The following is a 21,085-nucleotide window of genomic DNA, read 5'->3' as shown; positions in this document are numbered from 1 at the left end:
TCCTTGTCCTCATCCCCATCTCTGCCCTCCGGGGGGCTCCGGTCGCCTCCGTGCTCGCAATGACTCGGGCACAACTCCGCCCTCAACCAAGATGGCGCCGCAAGATGTCGCAGAGTCAGTGACGTCAGAGGAGCTTCCGGTGGCGCCCGGAAGTAGTTATCCATGGCGGCTTCCCGGCGGACGCTGTCGAGGGGATGGTGAGGCCGCGGTGGGGCCCGGGGAAGCTGAGGTCCCCAACGGGGGCCCCGTAACGGTCGCAGGACCCCTCCGGAGCGCTCCTCTGATGGCGTCGGGTGCGGCGAGTCGCTCCGAGGACGAGGAGCCGCTGGCGGGGCCGAAACGGGGCTCGGCCCAGGCTTCTGGAGCCGTCCCGAAGCGCCGCAGCTCTTCACGGTACGGGGGATGGGGGTGAGGGTGTGTGGGGGGGGAGAGTTAGGGGCACGGGGCCCATCGCTGCTTCCTTCGGCCCAGGTTCATCAAGCGGAAGAAGTTCGACGATGAGTTGGTAGAGAGCAGCTTGGCCAAGTCCTCCAGCCGGGCCAAGGGGGGCGTGGAGCCGGGGCGCTGCTCGGGCAGTGAGCCGTCCTCCAGCGAGAAGAAGAAGGTGAGGGGTGGGAAGGCTGAGGGGGGGGGGCAAGAGGGGGTGGGAGGGGGCTCTGACGGACCCCACTGTCCCTTTGGGGTGACCCCCCACCACCTTTCAGAGTGGAGACCCCCAGTGCTCCCCAGGGAGACTCACTGTCCCTTGAGGAGGAGGCGCTGTCAGGGGGACCCCACAGTTCCTCAGGGAGGGGACCCCCTCCATTCCTCAGGAGGATCCCCAGTGCTTTCGGGGAGACCCCTCCCCACCCTCTCCCTTGAAGTCACTCCATTTCCCCTTGAGGTGATCCTTCCACCCCACACTGTCTCCCCAGGTCTCAAAGTCTGTGTCCACTCCTGTGGCGCCCAGCCCCGTCCCGGCCCCCAGCCTTGCCAAGCGGATGAAGAAGAGCAAACAGCCCCTGCAGGTGACCAAGGACCTGGGCCGCTGGAAGCCTGCTGATGACCTCCTGCTTATCAATGCTGTGCTGCAGGTCTGACCCTTCCCCTCCCAAAGCCCTAGATCCAACCCCCATGGCCCCAGGGCTCACTGTGCTCTGGAGGCTCTTGCTGTGGTGGTATTTGTAGCTTTTCTTTCATCTGAGGGCTTTTCCAGACCAACGACCTCACGTCTGTGCACCTGGGTGTGAAGTTCAGCTGCCGTTTCAACCTGCGGGAGATCCAGGAGCGCTGGTACGCACTGCTCTACGACCCCATCATCTCCAAGTGAGTGTGGGACTGGTGCTGGAGGGCAGAGCTGCCCTCAGAGGGGGTTCTCATGCCGCATTCCCCTCAGGTTGGCCTGCCAGGCCATGCGCCAGCTGCACCCTGAGGCCATCGCTGCCATCCAGAGCAAGGTGCTGTTCAGCAAAGCTGAGGAGCAGCTGCTGAACAAAGTGGGATCGGTAAGAGCCTGTGGGGCCAGGGCTTGTTGTAGGTAGGGCTTCATGCTGGCATCTGCTTTTCCGTGGGCATCCTCTGTGCCACGTGTCCTTTGTCCTCTCTGCAGATGAGCCAGCCCACACTCGACACCTTCCAGGAGCTTCTCCACAAGCACCCCGATGTCTTCTACCCCTCCAGGACAGCCAAGGCCCTGCAGCTGCACTGGCAGCTCATGAAGCAGTACTACCTTCTGGATGACCAAACCGGTGAGCCCAGCTCCCCTCCCCGTGCCTCCTGTGTCTCCCTCTCTGTGTCCCCCCACCTGTGCACTCCCTTCCCTCCTGCTCTTTCCAGTGCAGCCGCTCCCCAAGGGGGACCAAGTGCTCAATTTCTCGGATGCTGAGGACATGCTGGATGACAGCAAGCTGAAGTGAGGTTTGGGGGGAGCCCTGAGGGGGGGAGGCAGGGGGTGCTCCAGATGGTATTCTCTGATCCTCCTCCTCCTCTGCAGGGATGTGCGGGATGATGTGCTGGAGCATGGTGAGTTCAGCCCGCACCCCACTGCACAGCGGAATCCGAGCAGTCTGACTTGGCGGGGGGTGGGGGTGTGTTCCCCTCTCACTCTTTTCTTTCCCCTTTTTCCAGAGCTGACTGTGGCCGACCGCCGCCAGAAACGGGAGATCCGGCAGCTGGAGCAGGAGCTGCACAAGTGGCAGGTGTTAGTTGACAGCATCACAGGTGAGAGTTGAGTGCAGGAGGCTGTCTGACTGTCCATCTGTCCTTCCTTTCATCAGCCCTCCTCTCTGCTTCTCCCTTCAGGCATGAACTCCCCAGACTTTGACAGCCAGACACTGGCCGTGCTGCGGGGCCGCATGGTGCGGTATCTCATGCGCTCTCGAGAGGTGAGGGGGGGGGCTGAGGCCCCCAGCAGAGCTCTGCTCATCCCAGTGAGCTCCTCCAGCCTTCTTATGCTCCCCTTTCTTCAGATCACACTGGGCAGAGCCACGAAGGACAACCAGATTGATGTGGACCTGGCGTTGGAGGGACCGGCCTGGAAGATCTCTCGCAAGCAGGGTAGGGAGCAGGGCTGGGCGGGTTTGGGGGAACTCAAGGGCGCAGCAGCTGTGCTCCCCTCCCCCTGCATTGCCCCCCTAAGGCGTCATCAAGCTGAAGAACAATGGGGACTTCTTCATTGCTAACGAGGGCCGGCGCCCCATTTACATCGATGGCCGTCCTGTGCTTGGTGGCAACAAGTGGAAGCTCAACAACAATTCTGTGGTGGAGGTGAGCGTGGGGGGTGGTGAGGGGTCTCAGGGCCATAGGAGGGGTCCAGTCCTGCTCACTTCCCCCCTTTACCTGCAGATTGCCAGCCTCCGCTTCGTCTTCCTCATCAACCAGGACCTGATCACGCTCATCAAGACGGAGGCAGCCAAGATGGCCCAGCAGTGAGGAGAGGGGGCTGCTCTGCTACATCCCCCCCCAGCCTTACAAGGAGAGAGCTCCCCTCAGCTGGAGGGGGGTGGGCCTCTCCCTCCCCTGGCCCCAAGCTTGTGGGCCTGCAAATAAAAGTGTTTTACCCTCACACCTGTGGCTCGTTGGGAAGGGAGGGGAGGTAAATGGACACACAAGACCTTGAGCTGTGGGGGCAATATTTTGAAAGTCCTTTATTGATAAAGGCAGAGTTGCTGTACTCACATGTCCCACTGAAGCAGCAGCTGTTGGTATCCAGGAATGTGTTTTGCAGAGCCAAAAGAACCTCATTTGCTGCATCCCCCCAACCCTCCTCCTGCCACCCCCAAGGATTGACCCTGCCCTCCTGCTGCCTTCCTGGGAGGGCCTGATCCTTTCCCCCACTGCACCCTAAACTGCTGGCTGGTGGAGGCAGCAAGGAACAGAGAGCATTAATTAATGGACAGTACTAACGAACACGAACATCGCCTTTTATTCGGACAATGCTAAGTAACGGCCATCACCGCTTGGTAGCAGCTAGGATTAGCTCTGCTAATTGATATTGCTCTTTAATTTAGGGTGGGTCTGGACAGAGAGGGAGGTGAACTGAACAAAGAGTTTTCCCCTCTACATAAACCAGAGAAGAACACGCTGTGCAGTGTGCACAGGGTCCTGCTGGCACAACGCTGGGGGCTTAGCCCTCACAAACCCCTCCTGGCTCCTTCAAATTGCCCCCTGCTCCCATTTTGCAGCACTTGTCCTCGTTGCCAGCACGAGGGCTGGGCTGTCCTGGGGTCATTCCTTCAATGTGAGACCCCAGGGTCAGGGCAGAGTGGGGACAAAGAGGCTGGGGGCTGCGTTTGGGCCCCCTGTGCCTACAGTGACATCAGAGCCATGGAGATTTTCTAGAGGGGAAAGAAAAAGGCAACAGTGACAGCAGCAAAGGGGCCCCGAGCCCAGGTGGAGGTGCAGTAGGTGAGAGAAGAACACAAAGCAGACGTCAGAGAAAGAGAAGGAAAGAAAAAAAAAATAATAATAATGGCACAAGAACTGAGAAGTGTAAACTTTCCTTTGTTAATATCTCTAGCTAGGAGCTTCCTACAGTCTCGTCCCCTTAGGGCAGAAGTGGGGAAACCTCAGGAGCTGGCTCCCTCCTGGCGGCTGGCGCGGGGCTTGCGCTGCGGGAGCCCTTTGCTGTGCGTGGCAGCAGCTCCGGCCGCAGCTCCGGGCTCCGGGGGTTGCACTTGGTGGGGGCTGCCCGGGCTGCTCTGGTGCCGGCCAAGTGCCGGAGCTGCTCCGCCGCGGTGCCGGGGGCCGCCGGACCGCCTGGCCGGGGGAGGAGCGGCGTGGGACTGCGGCCGGGAGCCCGGTGGTGCCGATCGCCTGTTCCCTGGGGCAGCCTGGAAGAGAAAGAGAGGGGAGAGGGACAGATCCCACGCTGAGGGCTGCGGCCGCCCGCTGACGAAGCGCCGAGGCGACGCGTTTCGTGCAACGCTCCTCCTCCGAGTCGGGGAAGAGAAAAAGCCCAAACGCGGTGCGAATCAGAACCCAGAAGCTGCGCGCCCTCAGACCTCTCCTGCTCCTCGGGGAACTTGGAAACCCAAAAGCTCACGGGAAACAGATGGCAGAGGCACCTCACTGCTCCCCAGAGAGGTGGGAAAACAAAACCACCCAAAGCCGATGTGAAGCGGAGCTTGGGAAGTGTGTGCCCTCCTGCCACTCCCCAGAGTTTGGAAATCACAAATGCCAGTATGAGGTGAAGCAGAACCTGCAGACTACGAACCCCGTGCCTCTCACTACCCAGAGTTTGGAATACAGAAACCCCAACAGAAAAGTGAGGCAGAGCCTGGAGATGGAGCGCTCTCACACTCACCCCATCCTCAGAGAAAGCAAAACCTCTGAGGTCTCACATGATGTAGAGCCCAGAGTTTACACCAGACCCCGTGCCCCTCCTGCTCGTCAGACAGCTGGGAAAACAAAAACCCCGCGCTGCCAGGTGATACAGAGCTCACAGCCCATGCCCATCACACCTCCCTGAAAGGCAGGAAAACAAAACCCCTCCAAAATCACCCAAGAAGCAAAGGCAGAGAAGCAGGGCTGCAGCAGCCCTCCCAGCCCCAGGGCACACGTACCTCTCGGTGGGGCTGGGGGGGGTGGCTGCCTGCACCCTCCACGGCCGCCTCCATGGAGGACGGGGGCTTCTTGCTCGCTGTGGTAAGGCTGATGGCAGAGGCACAGGCGGGGCTGGAGGGAGCAGAGATGTTGCTGGGACTGCTTGGGGACACGGCTGTGACGGAGCTGCAGCGGGAGCGAGTGGAGTAGCTGTTCTTCGGGTGAGAAACTGGAAAAGAAAGACCCCAAAATGTGCGCTGTGTGTGTGGGGGTCCTGACTGCTCACCCTTCAACCTCTGTTGGGATCTTGGGGCAGAACTGTTGGAGCAGCTCAGGGCTGGAGCTGAAGGCGTGAAGGGATAGCAGAGCTTTTCCTGGTGAGATTTGGGTTTGGTTGTGTGGACTGTGCGAAAGCTTGGGACCAGAGAAGGAAGGAGAACGGCCCCCATGGCCAAAGAACGGGGAACCCCAAAGACCTCCCCCACTGCTCGGGAGAAACAGAGCACCCAGCACAGCCCCCTCCCAGGCTGCTGCTCTCCCACCTGGGGAGAACACAGGGAGTTTTCATGATGGCAAGGCCTCAGCTGCCCGGCCCTCCCTGCTCACCTTGCCCAAAGGCAGCAATGCTCTTCTTCAACGCGTCGATGTCACACGTAAACCGTGCCACCCTGCCCAGCTCCTCATCATACTTGCGCTCGCTTACAAAGTGCTGCGAGGAAAAGAGAACACACACACGTTAATTCCAATCCCTGCACCCAACCAGAGCACAGGAATGGAGACAGAAGTCTCCAGTTTGGGGCTAGTAACAGATATCTGAGGCGGGTGCTGCTGGAAAAAAAGCCTTGGCTGAAAAGGCAGACGGCTGCAAGGACTTGAGAAATGAGGAAAAGGTTTCTGCATGACTTCCACCAGCTTCACTTGGGTTGTTTCAGTCCCACGGTGGCTCCAGCACTGCTCAGGATGTAGATAGAAGCAGAACTCCTCAGCAGCACCAATCCTGCTCAGGGCTGGGAACTGCCCTGAACTGCAGCACCAGCAGCTGGATTCTCAAGCTGGAGCTTAATTGATCCTTCACACAACTTTGTGCTGACCTCTTGCAGGCAGGAGCCGGCGTGCCAGAGAGCAGAGGTGGTTTCTGGCATATAAAAGTGTTTTATGGAATATAAAAGCAGCTTCTGCGCAGCGGGCAGGCTCTGTGAGCTGGGTGGAAAGGCAGAGGTCAGCCTGCACCATGGGAGGCTCTCAGCACTCTGCTGATGACAAAGCTGTGGCGTTGCCACATTCCCAGCTCAGTGCCAACACACAGCGGTCAAAGGTTGAAGTGCAGGCACCAAGGGGTTAACGTTTGGATGATTGTTGGTATTTTGCAAACCATGTATCCCAAGTTAAGATTCAGGATGAATTTGTGCCCTTCTGCACGGCTGCAGAGAGCAGCAGTGGTGAATTTGGAAAAGACGCCGCACCAAAACTTGCTCTTCTGAAACCCGGGTGGTTACAAAAACACGCAGAGGGTTTGGGTGAGAAGAAGCAGGAGCGAAAAGCTCACCTTGATATCAGCTCGGAGCTCGACCAGCTGCTCCTCTGACATCCGCACTGCCACGTCGGTCAACTTCTTCAGGGCCTCTGCCTTCTTCTGCCGGCTCATCAGGATCTCCACTGCAGAACAAAGCACAGCTCTGAGGCTGGAGCAGCCCCAGCCTGGCCCCTCATTGGTAAGCAGCAGGTTCCCCCTGTCAGTGCTGCGCCAGCTGCACAGCAGCCCCAGCATCACCCTCCTGCAGCTGTGTATGTCTCCAGACTGAACCTGAGCTTGAAGCGGGCACCACGTGCTGTTTTAGCTGCTGAGTGCCTTCCCACGTCCCCTGGGCTGCAGGGTGCAGTGCTGTTGGTGCTGTAGGGTGCAGTGCTGTTGGTGCTGTGAGCACCCTTTCCAGCTCCCTAGGAACGCCAAAATGTTCAGCGGTGCCTTTAGGAGAGCACAGCTCATCCCACCCTCTCATGCAGGCACAGAACAAAGGCCTCAAACTGCAAAATCCAGTCCCAGTATGCATGGTGTACTGTTTTGTCTGTTCCCAAATACACAGTGCTCTACATAGAGTGAAAAGGAAACAAGGGAGAAAAATCTGCTTCCAATGGGGCTGTCTCTAGAGCACAGCACCACCTGCAGATCTACAGGCTGGGTGCTCAGTGGGAGGAGGGAGCCTTACTTGCTTCTGCCTTCACTTTGTCCATCTCAGCCAGCAACGCCACCTCGCGATCCATGAGGCTGGGGAAGAACACAGAGAAAGGATTTAACACCAAAGGGGACCACAGAATCCCACAGCAGAAGCACGTTGGGTTTCTGGGTAGGCCAGCCATGAGCAGGGACCAACAGAGGGCAGCAGGAGCCTTGGTTCTGAGCTCTGCTGGCACCACAGCTTCAGTCAGCACCTGGCTGCATTTCTAAAAACCTGCTGGGTGTGTGGTCACCGTGCTCTGATAAAGTCAGAGGTGAGGGGAGAGAAGCAGCAGCTGCACAGCTCTGGGCTTTATTGCAGAGGAAAGCCATGGTGCAATGCTTGCAGAGTTGCTCAGAATGCTCAAGCCACAAGCAGGACCCACAGCACTTGGGGTGGGCAGCAGCCTCTCAGGAGCAACACGGTGAAGGCACCTGATTGCAGTGCTTCACTCTTAGCTTATTCCAATGCACCAAACTGTCTGCCAGCCCTGGAACCCAAATTCTAGCGTTCTGCAGCACTTCAGGGCAGGGCACATCCAAAAGGGCTGAGGGAGCACGCAGTGGGCACAGCCCCCACCACGCACCCATCTCTTGAAGCCTGAGGATTTTTCAGCCACCTGAGAGCACCCAAGGTGCACCACAGGAAACTCAGCAGGCTCTGAACGTGGCTGTTGCCATGAGACCACAATTCCCCCAGGCACTGTGGCTGCAGCCTCTGTGCAAGCAGAGTTGTACCACTACCCACCGAGACTCAGGTTGCAACAGCAGGAGAGAAAACACTCACAGCACAGAGGCAGGTGCTGGCTTCAGCTTTGTTCCTTGCAGAAACAAACCCAGACCCTCATATTCACCCTTCCTGCAGATGCTTTTGTGCTTCCACGCTGCTCCTGCAACCTTCTCGGCCCTGAGTCTGTGCTTCCCCCAGCAGCTCAAGTGCATTCAGCATCCTATCAACGAGCTTCCTTTCTGTTTTCCTAATACAAAAGCTCAGTCTTCATTTTGCCTGTTAGCTTTACAAGGCTTTCCATGCAGACACAGCGTAACACCAGCCCTCCAACTCAGGCCACAGGCTTTTCAGTGAGAACAGTCTGCTTGAAAACAGGGAGGAATATTTCTCCTCATAAACCATAGGGCATCTGAAAGGCAAACTCCAACCACCGCTCCCACTCCTCTGCGTGTCAGAGAGGACTGAAGCAGGATCAATTTGAACAACTCCCTCTGAACAGCAGCTTTGACATTTGGCAGCTTCTGTTGATTTACGGCTCTCTGTCCATCTGCCTTTTCAGGGCAGGGATTGTTTCTGCTCGTAGCACAGCGGGGGCCTGAGCCAGGTCAGGCAGTCGCGGCCCAACTGCACAAATACAAGGGCGTGTGTCAGAAGCGACACTAATAAGGCTTCACCTTCCTTCCAGCTGTCTCCCGTGTGGCTCAGTGGCGTGGAGCAAGGGGCAGGGGGTGGGGAGATGCCCATCCCACAGAGAGATGCCCATATATTCTGTGAGGAGCTAAGCAGGCAGGATCCCAATGCGGATACAGCACTGCCTTGATGAACTTGAGCCAGCTGTGCTGCACCTACCCCTATCACCTCCTCCCTGAATGCACACACACACATCCCTGGCTCTGACAGGAGCAACGCCTGCTTTATATGAGCTTTATGCGGGCTGTTTGGGGCTTTCTCCTGCAAGCAAACCAGCAGGAACCTTGACAAAAGATTACAGCCCGCATCCCTTTGTCATTTAATTTACTCAGCGGAGCTCAGCTGGAGTCCTTTACCCAATTTTACAGTTGGGCTGGCTGAGGAACAGAGGTCATGTTGCTGTGCCTGATGTTGGCGTGAGGAGCAGCTCGATCAGACCCCAGCAGCCTCCCATAGCTGAGCACACCGCCCTCCAGCTGCCAGATCCGCTCAGGAATGCGCTCAGTCCTGGGCTGCTGTGTGCTGGGACAAGACCACATAAATCTGAGAGACTGAGCTTGGACAAAGCACGCTTTGGGAGGAAGAAAAAGGGGAAGGAGGTGAACTGAGACCTGCTGAGGACCAAAGCAGCACTGAGCGCTTGGTTGTGAGCTGCTGTCAGGAGAGATACCTGCAGCCCAGCGGCCCCTGCAAGATGCTGTACGCATGAGCACGATGCCAGCTTTGAGGTCAGGCTCTGTGCAGCAGTCCCGAGGGCTGCCTGCAGGGCAGCTGCCACCTTTAAGCCCCACAGTGCAGCAGTGACAAACCTCAATACAGCCCTGTGCCCGTGGAAGCACTGAAGCTGAGCGTCCCCTCTGCGCCCACGAAGGCTCAGAGTGCTTTCTGCAGCGCAGGCAGAAAAACATGCTGGGAATTCAGGGCTGTTGGGATTCCCTCATTCAAGTAACCCAACCACCTCCAAATCCTACAGAGCAGGAATCGACACCTCCGCTCAGGATGGATTTTGGAGATCATGGTGCAGCATTAGAGCCCCCTCACCCTCACTTCTGCCTGCACCAGCACGCTGCCAGGAGAGAGAAGATGAAGGTCCAAACCTGCGGAAGCCTTGCTGGTTCAAAGGACACCTGAAGCACGTTTGTGACACACAAGCGAAAACAGTCTGCACTTTGCTACTAATGCCCTGTCTCAGATGAACAAACCTGCCTTTAAATCAGGTTTTCCTTTGGTAGAAAGCCAGTTGGAGCTATGATTCAGCAAGAGGATTTAGCTATTGGGTCCTGACTTGTGTCATAGGCTTTAAAAATACACTAATTATTCGCCGGGTCGCAAAGGGAGCTGGGGGAAGAAAAGAAAATGTGACTGTACAATTTCTGTTTCAGCTCAACTGCGTCATTTTTGGGATAAGGAAAGCAGGCTGCACTCTGCAGAGCCGTGGCCAACGGAGCGTGGCATTTGCCAAGGGAGGCTCTGGTGGCCCCACGCCAGGCGGATCCACACATCCTCCTGTGCCCAGGGCCACATGAGGCTCTTTCACCTTCGGGAACGTGACGTGAGAGGTGCGGAGCCGATAGCGGCGAGGCAAAGGGCAAAGCAGCGCTCACACAGACCCAAAGCAGTGACATTTTCCATCCTGAGGACGGGATTTCACAGATTTTACTGTAAATGCACTGAGAGGTCGACAAAAAACAATCAGCCCTACTGTTTACGGAGATGATACTGAAGCAGCACCGGTTGCCATTCAGTAGGACAAAACCACTAACAAAGTACGGTGTAATACTCTAATTAAGTTAGGACTACAGATGTCTCAGCTACTGAGGGGTAAATGCCCTCCAGAACCCTCAGCTATTGGCGGGGTAAATTCCCAACACTGCAGCAACACAAGAGAGGAAAGCTGGGAGCTCTGTGCCGTGGAGGTCATGAGCATAAAAAAGAATAAGAATGCAGCTGAGGGCAAACAGACACCCCCAACCATGGGGGTCCGCTCTTCTTTAAGGTCAAAAGTCAGCCAGAAACACCTCCTGTCACTACTTTCAGCACTCTGAACTTAAATGCAGAGCAGCATTCCACTTCAGGAGAGCACTTCCTGGTGGCAAAGTTCAACCCCAGCAGGCACACAAAGAGAAAGCGTCACATGGATCAACAAGGTTTGCTAAAAGGCTTCGGAGCACAGCCAGCTCCGTATCACCGCCACTATGCATTCCTGCCTTGGAGGCCATGCAGTTTGCAGATGCAGATCACTTCTGACACGGATCTACAAGACTGCCAAATATCTGCTTTAATCCTGCGGTGCGATATCAGCATTTTAGTTACCTGTCAAATATTACTCACTTCTGGCAAAAGGAACTGAGGGAGTTGGCTGACGCAGCCACCAAGGCACCCTTGGTAAGGTGAAGTCCCTGGTGACTGGAAGAAAAGCAATGTCAGACCCATTGCTAGGAAGGGTGGAAAGGATGAGGCAGGGAACCACTGAATTGTCAGCCTCACCTCTGAGCTGGGGGAGATCATGGGGCAGATGCTCCTGGCAGCGATGCTAAGGCACGTGGAAGAGAGGGAGGTGATAGGGGATGAGCAGCATAGCTTTACCAAGGGCAGGTCCTGCCTGATCGTAAAAATGACAGCGCAACTGAGTCAGCAGACAAGGGAAGAGCCACTGATGTCATCTATCTGGACTTTGACGCAGCCTGCCATAAAATCCTTCTCTCCAAACTGGAAAGATGGGCAGACTGCTCAGCTGGATACGATTTTGTACCCAGAGAGCGGTGGCCGAGGGCTCAGTGCCCAGATGGAGACCAGCGATGTGTGGTGCCCCTCGAGGGTCAGCGCTGGGACCAGAGCTCCTGAACATCATCAGAGAGCTGGGCAGGGGGAGTGAGCGCACCCTCAGCGAGTTCGGAGATGACGAGATCAGCAGGGAACTCTCTGTGCAGTTTCTTACACTTCTTTATCAAATGCAGTCATGTTTGTATAACCAAGAACAATTTCTCACTAACAGATCCAATCAGCCAAGGCATCGAGTGCATCTGGTGTCAGGACTTTGGGAATGTCACTGTGAAGTGCTTACCCAAAGCAATGAAAATGGTAATTAAAAAGACCTGAGTGCACCTGGAGGGAACACTGTGCACTGTATTCAAAGCTTGGTTTAAAAACGGAGAAGCAGCGCTCTGCAGTATGATCATTACTGTGTGTGTGTGTACCTTCAGAAGGAGCCTGCTCTTCCACGCTGTATGCAACCCAAATTTGCAGATTTCAAATACAAATGTTTGTTTTGAAGAGACACAGACTGCTGCACTCTCTGCTCCCAGCACAGCCAACGCCAGCACCCAGCTAGCAGCACGTTACCCAGCCAGTTCCTCCCACCCTCTGTGCTTAACAGGACTTCAGGAAGGCCACGTTAACTGCCTCATGCAGACACAGAATCAAAGTTTGCCAAGGAGCCGGATGGACAACAAAGCCCTGAATGGGGCACGGAGCTCCTGCTGCATGTGGGCAGTGAGCTCCAACACAGGCTTTGCACAGCTGCCTGCAAAAAGCCTCTACAAATTGCAGAGCACAGGCCTTCAGACATGGGCTTAATTCCTGACGACACGCTGAGCTCTCAAGCGCTGACAAACGGTGCTCGGCCAGTGGGGCAAACACAAGCTTGTCATTAGCCTGACTGGAGAGCTGAAGTTTTATTCTGAATTCATTGATCTTAATCCTCAACACATCTGGATCCGTTCCTACATTTCACTTACCTACTCTGCAGCTCAGCAAATACCTGCTTCATCTTCTTAATGGAAGCATCCATTTCCTCTTTCACCACCACCCGGTACCGAGCCAGTGAGACGGTGCAGCGCTGGAGATCCTTCACTGATTTTTCAATATTAGAACCTACCAAGAGACAGAGAGAACTTAAACAGCCATGTCAATCACACTGCTAAATCCTCCCAGCAGGGGAAATCAGGAGAATGCTTTCCCTCTTACTTTTAAACTATGTCCTGCCTGGTTTTAATACCTCCTTTCCCTCCCCCATTACAGAGGCACTCGGCTCAGCACAAGTTCTGCAGGCTTTCCACCGAGGAAAGCTCTCCCAGAGCTTGAAGGACTTCATTCTGTGAGCAGGGACATCTCTCTACAGTTTCAAATTCACAACAGTAACCAAATGCATTTGAGTTGCTTTGGGTTAGGGGCACAGCCACCGCCTCACCTCACTGAGCTAAGCACGACAACCACATTCACCACCGCTGTCTCAGGTCCTCCTGTCCCCTCTTGTTATTGTAAGAGAAAGCACACGAAAGAGAAAAAAACCACGGGTAACAGGAGGCTGTCACTTCTTGTAACAGGGCTGGTCCCAACTACTGTCCTCTTGACACGTTCGCACAACAGAGAAAGAACCCAAAGGCTCTGCGAGGGAGCAGAGAAGAATGGGCTAAGCGTATGCAGCGAGGCTGCCTCCCGCCCTGCCTTCTCACACATACGGGTTTGCTGCTCCAGGCACTACATCTAAACTGCTGTCAAGATTCCTGCTGTGCACGGGGAAGAGGAGGAGCAGAGTGCAAGTTAGAGGCCAGATAATAAGAAGTGTGTTAGCTTGTATTAAAATCAACGTCCAGCCTGCCTCAGCGCTGTCCGTCAGCAACGCAGCGGATGAGGTGGTGAGAATTTGGCTGCTGGCAACCCGCTGTGACACAAGGGAGGGCGCAGACCCGGGGGCCTTACCCAGCTTCTTGTTTGCAGGTGAGAAGGCGACGTTGTCCAGGCGCACAGCAGGCAGGGAGGTGGGGGCCGTGGGTCTGGAGCCGGACCTGCTGGCGCTGTGCTGATCAGGACGCTGTCTGAGAGACGAAGGGCTCTGGGCAGGGTGCATGGTGAGAGATTTGGTGTCGAGGTCTGCTATTCCATTCTCTAGTTGAGGCACTGCCGGAGCAAAGCACACTGGTGTGAAGGGGAGGGGGGGGGGGGGATGATGATGACACACATAGAGGACAGCAGAACGCTCACCAGCCCTTTAGGACCACAAGCAGAAATCAAAGCTTGGGGTGAGCTGCCCTTTCCTGGAGGACCATACAAACAAATCAGCTCTCAAAGCTGACCCCGGTCAAAGGAGGGACACAAAAGGCGAGAGGCAGCTCCTCTGCTTTTTAAACACCCAGCGGGAGCCTCCTGCCGCTTCTTCTGGGGACTAACCTGTTCTCTCAGGCATGTCTGGCACCGAGGCCTCGCAATCCTCCAGCTCTCTGGCATCAATTGAAAGCGCATCCAGCCCTTCGCTGAGCGAGTCCACCGACTCCGTGTCATGGGCACAGCCGTTGACATGGAAACCGTTAATTCCCCCCTTCTCCGAGTTTGCTGACTGCTCCTCTTCAGTGGACACCAATTTCCTGGGGTCTGCAGGGCCAGGGTTCGCCTCGGCTTGCGGTTTCGGTTTGGTTTTCTTCTTCTTGTTCTGAGGATTAGGCATCCACACCACAGAGAGAAAAAGAGAGAGAGAGAGAGAGAGAAAGAAAAATAAAAACGTTAAGCTTTAATTCCTGAAGGGAAAATTAAGCTTCTGCTTACCGCCTGAAAGTAGCTGAATTAAATGCCTTTTCAGCCAGCCCTGTTGTTGATCCTGTTAACAGCAGGAGGGATTCATTCAACAATGAGGACAGATATAGAGGCATTAACGACGAGCAAACTCATTATCCCCTCCAATGGTGAGCCAGCGGGCCCAGGGCATGGGATGAGGGCTGTGGGAAGCAGTGGGGCTGTGGGGGGCTGCCCCACTCCCCTTGGGGTGCTGCCCTAGCCCTCGCTCTGACAGCAATTCCCTCGATCCCCAGCACACGGCTCCTCGGTCACATTCCTCCCCTCTCTATTTTATCCTGGTGCTTTTTAAGTATTCAAAGGAGTCCTTTTGAATAATTATGATTTTCTTCCTGTCCTGGTGGATTTGGACATTATAATATCAAGTTCTGAAAAACTTTGCAAATCTTCCTTTAACCGTTTCGCAGAGGTCTGAGCACAGAGCTGGGCAGGGAAGCCTACATGACACAGAAATATTTCCACAGAGCTCAGCATTAAATGCAACTGTTCAGCTCCAAAGGTTACCGATGAAAAATGGAACGGCACAACCATCTGAGCAGTGAATTACGGAGCTCTGCTGCAGCAAACGGACCTGAGAAAGATTTACTTCAGCGTGGGGCTGGGTGTGTGGATTAGGAGTCCTGCAGAGGGTCAGCAAAACAAAAGCTATTGCAAGGGCTGTAAGTCTAGAAGCTTTTTTCAGCCCAACACAATGTCTCTGACAACGAAACCGAGTGCAGACATGATGTTAGGGGTTAGCTGGCAACGAAGGCCCCATGCAAAATCCCTGCTCTTAGCAGCGAGGTGCCTGGTAACACAGCAATCATCTCTGGCAGTCTGCTCTGCTGCCAGCAGTGTGCATGCATGCACAGAATGGTGCAGAACACGTTTGCTCTCTGGCTTCTCATCTCATCAAAATTACCAGGAAGGCAGAGAACGGCAGGCAGTCTTGATTTATGCTCTCCCTCATCCTCAAAGAAATAATAATAATAATAAAAACCAGACAACTGCATTTGCAAGGTGTATTTAGAAGTGTTACCTTTTTTTTGCCTGTGACAGTCCATTCCTTCAATACTTCACTGGCGTTACCTGAAAGAAAAAGCAGTGATGAGCAGTGAGGATGGCACACATGCAGTGCCAACAGCAAGAGCCACCTTCTCTGAGGTCACAAAATCCAGTTAGCACTTCAAAGTATTTCAAAACCCATCTGGGTTTCAAAGTACAAACAGCAGAAAAAAATGAAGCTGAAGACGTTCCCTGCTTTGTACACATGAGTGAGAGTTTCTGTAATTGAGTATCTAACCCCCATTACCTAAAGAGTTATCAAGTCCTTATCTCTGCCTTAACCTCGAGTTGGACAAACATCAACAAAGAGTTGGAAGAGAACCGTCTGTGAGCCGTGGAGGGCATGTGTGGGTGAGCTGAGAAGCTCCACAAGCTGCTCGCCATGTGGGGTATGTGCTGCACTCTGACCCTGCTGCAGGAGCTCCTGAAGGCCCACAAACACAGCAGGTACAAGCGAGGGCCACTGAGATGATCGGAGGGCTGGAGCACCTCTCCTGTGAAGAACAGTTGAGGGAACTGGCTTTGTTTAGCCTGGAGAAGGCTCCAGGGAGACCTCACTGTGGCCTTCCAGTACTTGAAGGGAGCTCGTATATATAAACAGGAGGAGGAATGGCTGTTTACCTGGGTGGATAGCCACAGGACAAGAGGAAATGGTTTTCAACTGAGACAGGGGCTAGATATTAGGAGAAAGCTTTTTACTCAGAGGGTGGTGATGCACCCAGGTTGCCCAGGGAGGCTGTGGATGCCCCATCCCTGGAGGCATTCAAGGCCAGGCTGGATGTGGCTCTGGGCAGCCTGGTCTGCTGGTTGGAGACCCTGCACGCAGCAGGGGGGGTTGAAACTACGTGATCATTGTGGTCCTTTTCAACCCAGGCCATTCTATGATCCTACGACTCTATGACAGAGCCCAGAAGCCCACTGCAGTTACCTTCCATAAATGCTTGCACTGTTTTGTCCACGCAGTTGTCAAAATGCTGGAGCACGAGGACAATCTCATTGTTGCTCCTGTTTGGGACTATGGCACGCACTGCGTTGATCTGGAGGGAAGAGAAGAGGTTGACAGGTGAAGCATTTGCTCTACCTCACATTGCAGCCCTGTGCAAGCAGTTTGAACACCTTAACCGATGCCCTTCCTTATCAAACTTTCATATGCCAGAATGATTTAGCCTGAATAAAATTCTTCTCCTGAAAGAAGCACAGTTAGCTCTCAGACAGAAGCATATTTAACCTCTGACAGCAGATAAAGACGCAGTACTAAAATGGCAAGCTGAATTCCCCCGAGATGCACTTACCTTCTCCTTCATGTTTTCAAAGGTTCCTCCTTGGGCCATCACAGTGTTGGACTGCACATCGAAAATGAACCCGGATGGATCTGTGAAGACAAAGGAGATGGGAAACTCACGCCAGAACGTTCAGGTGCTGGGAGACATCTGGAGAGCTCCAGTAGTTACAGTGCTTGCTGGGCAGTTCTACCAAACAGAGGGCAATTAGCTGCTGAGAGCAAAGCACACAGTGCCCCAACCTTAATTAAAGGACAGATTCTGTTCCTCCCGCCACATTACAGGGAGCCAATGAAACTGCTTCAGCTGCAGCTCTGCTTCAAGCCAGTTGCAGACCAAGCCACAAAGAAGCAAACACAGCCCTAGCAGGGCTGGTGTGACATAAACCATTACCAAAGCAGGCCGATTGCACCCTCACATTTCTGCATCAATCCCTCTGTGAGTCCAGCAACAAAGAGCAAATGATCCCCTCAGCAGCACATTACCAACCTCCCCCACCTGGAGATACAAGAAGGCAACCAGACTGATGAATGGCTTTGGAGACTGAGCAGCTCCCCACCAGCTCCCATCCTCGGGGCAATGCTAATCTTCCAGATAGACACCAGAGCAGAGCCAGCCTCCAGCAACAGATTCACTCCCTGCCCTGGGATCACCTCACGTGCCAAAGGCCCAAGCATCTAAATTTGGGATTTTGGGGAAGGAAATGCATCCAGCAGCCTGCTCTGGTGGGCCACCACCCCGAGCTGCTGATTCATGTCCCTTCCCTCACCTCCTCCAAATTACTCACACGCAGTTTTGAGACACACCATTGACTTCAGCGGTTCCCAGACATTGATGTAGCATTTAAACCGAGATGCCTCCAAACGCAGTGACAGAATTGTGAACATGATGGAAAGGTCAGGCTCTTATTTAGGCTACAGATGAACGCTTAAATTCTTCCCTCACTCCGTCCTTCCCCATTTCAGCCCCATGAGTGAGATTGTCTCCTGTTTTTGAAGCTCACGCAAGTTTGAGCTCCCAACTTTCCGGCCCTTCATCTTGTAAATGGCTCTCAGATTCCCATCACCGAGTGAGAATTAGAGATCTTTTCTCAAAACCCTCACTGCAGAACAACCACCGAGGACCCAGGTGCCAAGGAAGATGAAGCTCAGCTCCCCGCTGCAGCGCTCAATCCTACCCCTTCCTACAGCTGCGTCTGTGCTGGAGCTCTTGCAGACGGAGCTGTCAGCACCTCACTCCCACCACAGCTACAGCTTCCAGCCACGGTCCTCCCAGCAGCTAAAACGTTGATCATGCAAAAATTATGCAACGGAGACTTCACTGTGTTCATGTGATGCTGCCCAGGAGCGCTCCCGAGCATCATTAGAAGGGCTGCTGGCACTCAGGTCTCTGGCGGTGGCGGGGATCTGCAGGAATGGATGGAATTTAAAATGCTCCATCCTCACGGGCAGACGTCTGGCTGCTGCCACTGCCTTCAGGATTTGGGGAATGAACACCTTCGTGGGGCTGTGGCTGTGCGTGGCAGCACGGAACGCCGTGTCATCTGGATGCTGTTGCATGGAAACACACAGCGCTGCCCTGCGGATGCGATGCAGTAACTCCAGAACCATGGTCCTAATTGCTTCTGTGCTCATAACTGCAGCTCCCAGAAAAAGGAGGGGGCAAGAAATCACTCATCCCACATCATTTACTTCTGTGCTTTGGCACTGTTTCATAAATTGCTTCTCTTCAACAGAAGCACCGAAGCTGCCAAGAAGAATCTGCCCTGCCCAGCACCACACTGCCTGCTCACTTCAGTTTCCTTCCCCTGTAACTCCACTAATCAGTCACTCCTATGTGAAAGGTGTGCAAAAACAGCCCAAGAAATACCCGTTCTGTTTCCTGGGACATCAGGAACCCAGCAGCCTAGGACAGCCCTGCCTATTCTGGGTCGTCCTGACTCCTGTTTGCCACTGCAGGACCGAACATAGAAACAAATCATTTAGCTTACAAAACCAGGAGTGTATCGCTACCTGCTGAGCAGAAATTAACACTGAGATACAAACCAGCACAGATCAAGGCCCCTGCAGGACTTTCCAGCATCCTCCCTTTTTCCCTATGATCCGGGAGCACAGACACCACCACCACACATGCCTCTAAGCCCCTCCTTCCCCACAGAGCACATTAAGATGCACGAGGGGGTCCATCTGGCTCACAAACTGCACTCACCCCATCACTGCCTCCAATTCAGAGCTGGGGCTCAGTGCCTCCATCAGCTGCTGCAGGAACTATTTTAACACCCTGTGGTGTGGTCACTGTGCTTCAGAGGGAGCCCAAGGAGGTGGCAGCTGCACCTCAGGGCTTTGTCTAGACAAGAAATGCCACGTTACTGCTGTTGCTGTAAATAGATCCGAATGGCCCAAGCATTCATTGCAGCTCTGAGTCCAAACCTGACCCCCAGAGACGTGGGGGTCTCCTTCCCCGAGAGATCCAAGCCCTCCCGATGCTTTTTTTGTGCATCCTGCTTTAGCACAGGGCCGGACTGAGGGTCTGCACATGTCCTTTCCAACTCTGACAGTTCTGGGATTCCCTCTCCCAGCCAAAGGCTGAGGAAGCAGCATTACACAGAGCTGGGATTCTGCAGAGCTTCCACTTGAATGGCACACTGTTAGATGAAGGATGAGATTAAAACAGAACTTCCCCCACACCACACCTGTGCAGGCTCCCTGTGACATTCTCCCCTCCCCAAGTCCACACAGGGCAATTTTTCAACAACAGCGATGCCCCCTTGATGTATATGGAGAAGGAAGAGCCCAAGGGCTGCACTGCATCCATGCCCAAATTCCATACCCACCTCCCAAATCTCACCAACACCCTCCTGAGCAGCTCAGATCATAGAATCATAGAATCATAGAATCACAGAATCACAGAATCACTAAGGTTGGAAAAGACCTAAAAGATCACCCAGTCCAACCGTTCACCTATTCCCAACAGCTCCTACTAAACCACGTCCCTCAACACAGCATCCAGCCTTTCCTTGAACACCCCCAGGGTCGGTGATTCCACCACCTCCCTGGGCATCCATTGCAGTGCCTGACCACCCTTTCTGAAAAGTAATACTTCCTCATGTCCAGCCTGAATCTCCCCTGCCGTAGCTTGAAACCATTCCCCCGCTCACCTTGTTCCGCAGCGCTCTCATGCAACAGCAGCAGGTGGGCTCCTGATTTGCTTTCAGAACTGCTGCATTATTGAAAGCAACCCTCTCACCTCTCAGCACTCCTCACTGCTCCTTTGTTACACAGCAAAGGGGTTTTGTTTGGCTTCCAGAGAAACTGAGAAGACACTCCTTACCTGCACAGGGCCTGCATGACATCTGCTGAGCACACCAGGGCTTCAGCCTGCAGCATCAAATGCTGACAGCCCCGATGCCCTCCTGGCCTCAGAAACCCAGCAATGCCAGCCCTGCAGGGTTCCCTGCTGCCTCCTGCAGACTTCCCTCTATTCCCCACCACCCTGTTGCTTTTCTCCCCACGCATTCGCTGACAACAATTGCTGGGCTCCGTTTCCAGCAGCAGAGAGAAGACAATTTCCTAACGGCTTGCGATGAGGCTTCCAAAAGCACGGATGCAGCATTTTAAAAATAACTCCAAAATTATCCTATACAGTAATTTCCATAAGTGCTGCTAATTGCTTCGAACCACGCATGGAGCTGGATGTCAAAGGACAGCAGTGCTGCTCAGGTAGGCACCATTTCTGTGCCAGAGCTGCAAGAGGCAAAAATCTACCGAGAACAAAAGCGCTTCTCTCGAGGCAGAGGACACGGATTGTCAAAGCTCTCGCCTTAAATTATTAATTAGTAGTCAGTGCAAATAAAAAGACAACCATAACCTTCATAACCCCTACCTCTCCCCCTCCCCACACTTTAGAATTAATGTCTCACGTGCAGCAAACAAGGGCTCTCTGCACTGAGCTGCTTGCTGCAAGAACAGCTTTGTCTTCAGTGTGAAACAGCAGAAAAGGGAGAACCTGCACGGGTGCTGCATGGGTGCTGCTGAACTACTGAAAATATTTCTTTTCTGCCGCTTTCTGACAGTGAAAATGGGGCAGTATTAATATATGCAGCAAGTCCAGAATCAGAGCTGTCCAGCTGGACAACTGAAACGCTGCTACAAATGTCACAAAACCCAACAGGTTATACGATGTCACCAAGATGGTGACAAGAAGCTGTCAAGCGTCGCCAGCAGCCTGGAGAGGAGTACAGCAGAAGCAATTAACCCCTCTCCTAATTGATAACTTTGGAATCAATCGTGCTGTTTATTGACATTTGATTATAGCATATCCACATGCATCTTACCTTTTGGGTTTTGCTTTTTAGACATCTTGGTGCGTTTGCTCTGATGAGCAGCTGTACGAGAAGGGGGAGGAGGGGAGGGAGAAAAAGAAGTCGTAGCCCTTGAGCAGTGCAGCTGTGATTCACACACGGCCTCCAATCGAGGAGGGGAGTGGATGGCGTTTGGTCTGGGATGGCAAAATCACAGCAGAGAGGGCAAGCAGGGT

At 54.0% G+C, this 21,085-nt stretch overlaps 2 protein-coding genes across 3 annotated transcripts; one reads left to right on the top strand and one right to left on the bottom strand.

The window, feature by feature from the left end:
• The first annotated feature begins 76 nt into the window (after nt 1-76).
• On the top strand, nt 77-3,043 carry MCRS1 (microspherule protein 1). Of its 2 annotated transcripts, none has more exons than XM_042894425.1 (13): nt 77-393; nt 472-604; nt 915-1,073; nt 1,196-1,305; nt 1,376-1,484; nt 1,589-1,727; nt 1,816-1,891; nt 1,973-2,001; nt 2,107-2,199; nt 2,281-2,363; nt 2,448-2,535; nt 2,618-2,745; nt 2,824-3,043. In XM_042894425.1, exons 1-13 carry the CDS (start codon nt 92-94, stop codon nt 2,908-2,910), a joined length of 1,536 nt encoding a protein of 511 aa, XP_042750359.1. In that variant the 5' UTR covers nt 77-91; the 3' UTR covers nt 2,911-3,043. The 2 variants fall into 2 exon arrangements, with proteins under 2 accessions (XP_042750359.1, XP_042750360.1); XM_042894426.1 differs by having other exon boundaries at nt 164-393; nt 1,196-1,272.
• Nucleotides 3,044-3,387: 344 nt separating this feature from the next.
• Nucleotides 3,388-20,965, bottom strand: SPATS2 (spermatogenesis associated serine rich 2). The gene is made up of 12 exons (XM_042894428.1): nt 20,883-20,965; nt 16,562-16,641; nt 16,198-16,306; nt 15,244-15,293; nt 13,827-14,085; nt 13,359-13,556; nt 12,395-12,530; nt 7,230-7,288; nt 6,569-6,678; nt 5,629-5,731; nt 5,043-5,251; nt 3,388-4,310 (listed from the first exon to the last, which is right to left on the bottom strand). The coding sequence occupies exons 1-12, from the start codon at nt 20,905-20,907 to the stop codon at nt 4,047-4,049; spliced, it is 1,602 nt and encodes a 533-aa protein (XP_042750362.1). The 5' UTR covers nt 20,908-20,965; the 3' UTR covers nt 3,388-4,046.
• Between the last annotated feature and the right edge of the window lie 120 nt (nt 20,966-21,085).

This window comes from Lagopus leucura, unplaced genomic scaffold (assembly GCF_019238085.1).
Source record: "Lagopus leucura isolate 7727_CA_CO unplaced genomic scaffold, USGS_WTPT01 229-6_obj-0_obj, whole genome shotgun sequence".
Classification (NCBI taxonomy): domain Eukaryota; kingdom Metazoa; phylum Chordata; class Aves; order Galliformes; family Phasianidae; genus Lagopus; species Lagopus leucura.
The sequence above is the reverse complement of the archived record's forward strand: the minus strand, read 5'-3'. Positions and strand labels throughout refer to the sequence as shown.

What these genes read in the sequence shown, in the direction of transcription:
- MCRS1 (XM_042894425.1), top strand. Translation starts at nt 92, where the DNA reads ATGGCGCCGCAAGATGTCGCAGAGTCAGTGACGTCAGAGGAGCTTCCG. An exon ending in TACGACCCCATCATCTCCAA is followed by an intron (nt 1,306 to 1,375) that starts GTGAGTGTGGGA and finishes CATTCCCCTCAG; the next exon opens with GTTGGCCTGCCAGGCCATGC. An exon ending in ACAACAATTCTGTGGTGGAG is followed by an intron (nt 2,746 to 2,823) that starts GTGAGCGTGGGG and finishes CTTTACCTGCAG; the next exon opens with ATTGCCAGCCTCCGCTTCGT.
- SPATS2 (XM_042894428.1), bottom strand. Translation starts at nt 20,907, where the DNA reads ATGTCTAAAAAGCAAAACCCAAAAG. An exon ending in TTGAAAACATGAAGGAGAAG is followed by an intron (nt 16,307 to 16,561) that starts GTAAGTGCATCT and finishes TCTTCCCTCCAG; the next exon opens with ATCAACGCAGTGCGTGCCAT. An exon ending in AGCTCCGAGCTGATATCAAG is followed by an intron (nt 5,732 to 6,568) that starts GTGAGCTTTTCG and finishes TTTTCCTCGCAG; the next exon opens with CACTTTGTAAGCGAGCGCAA.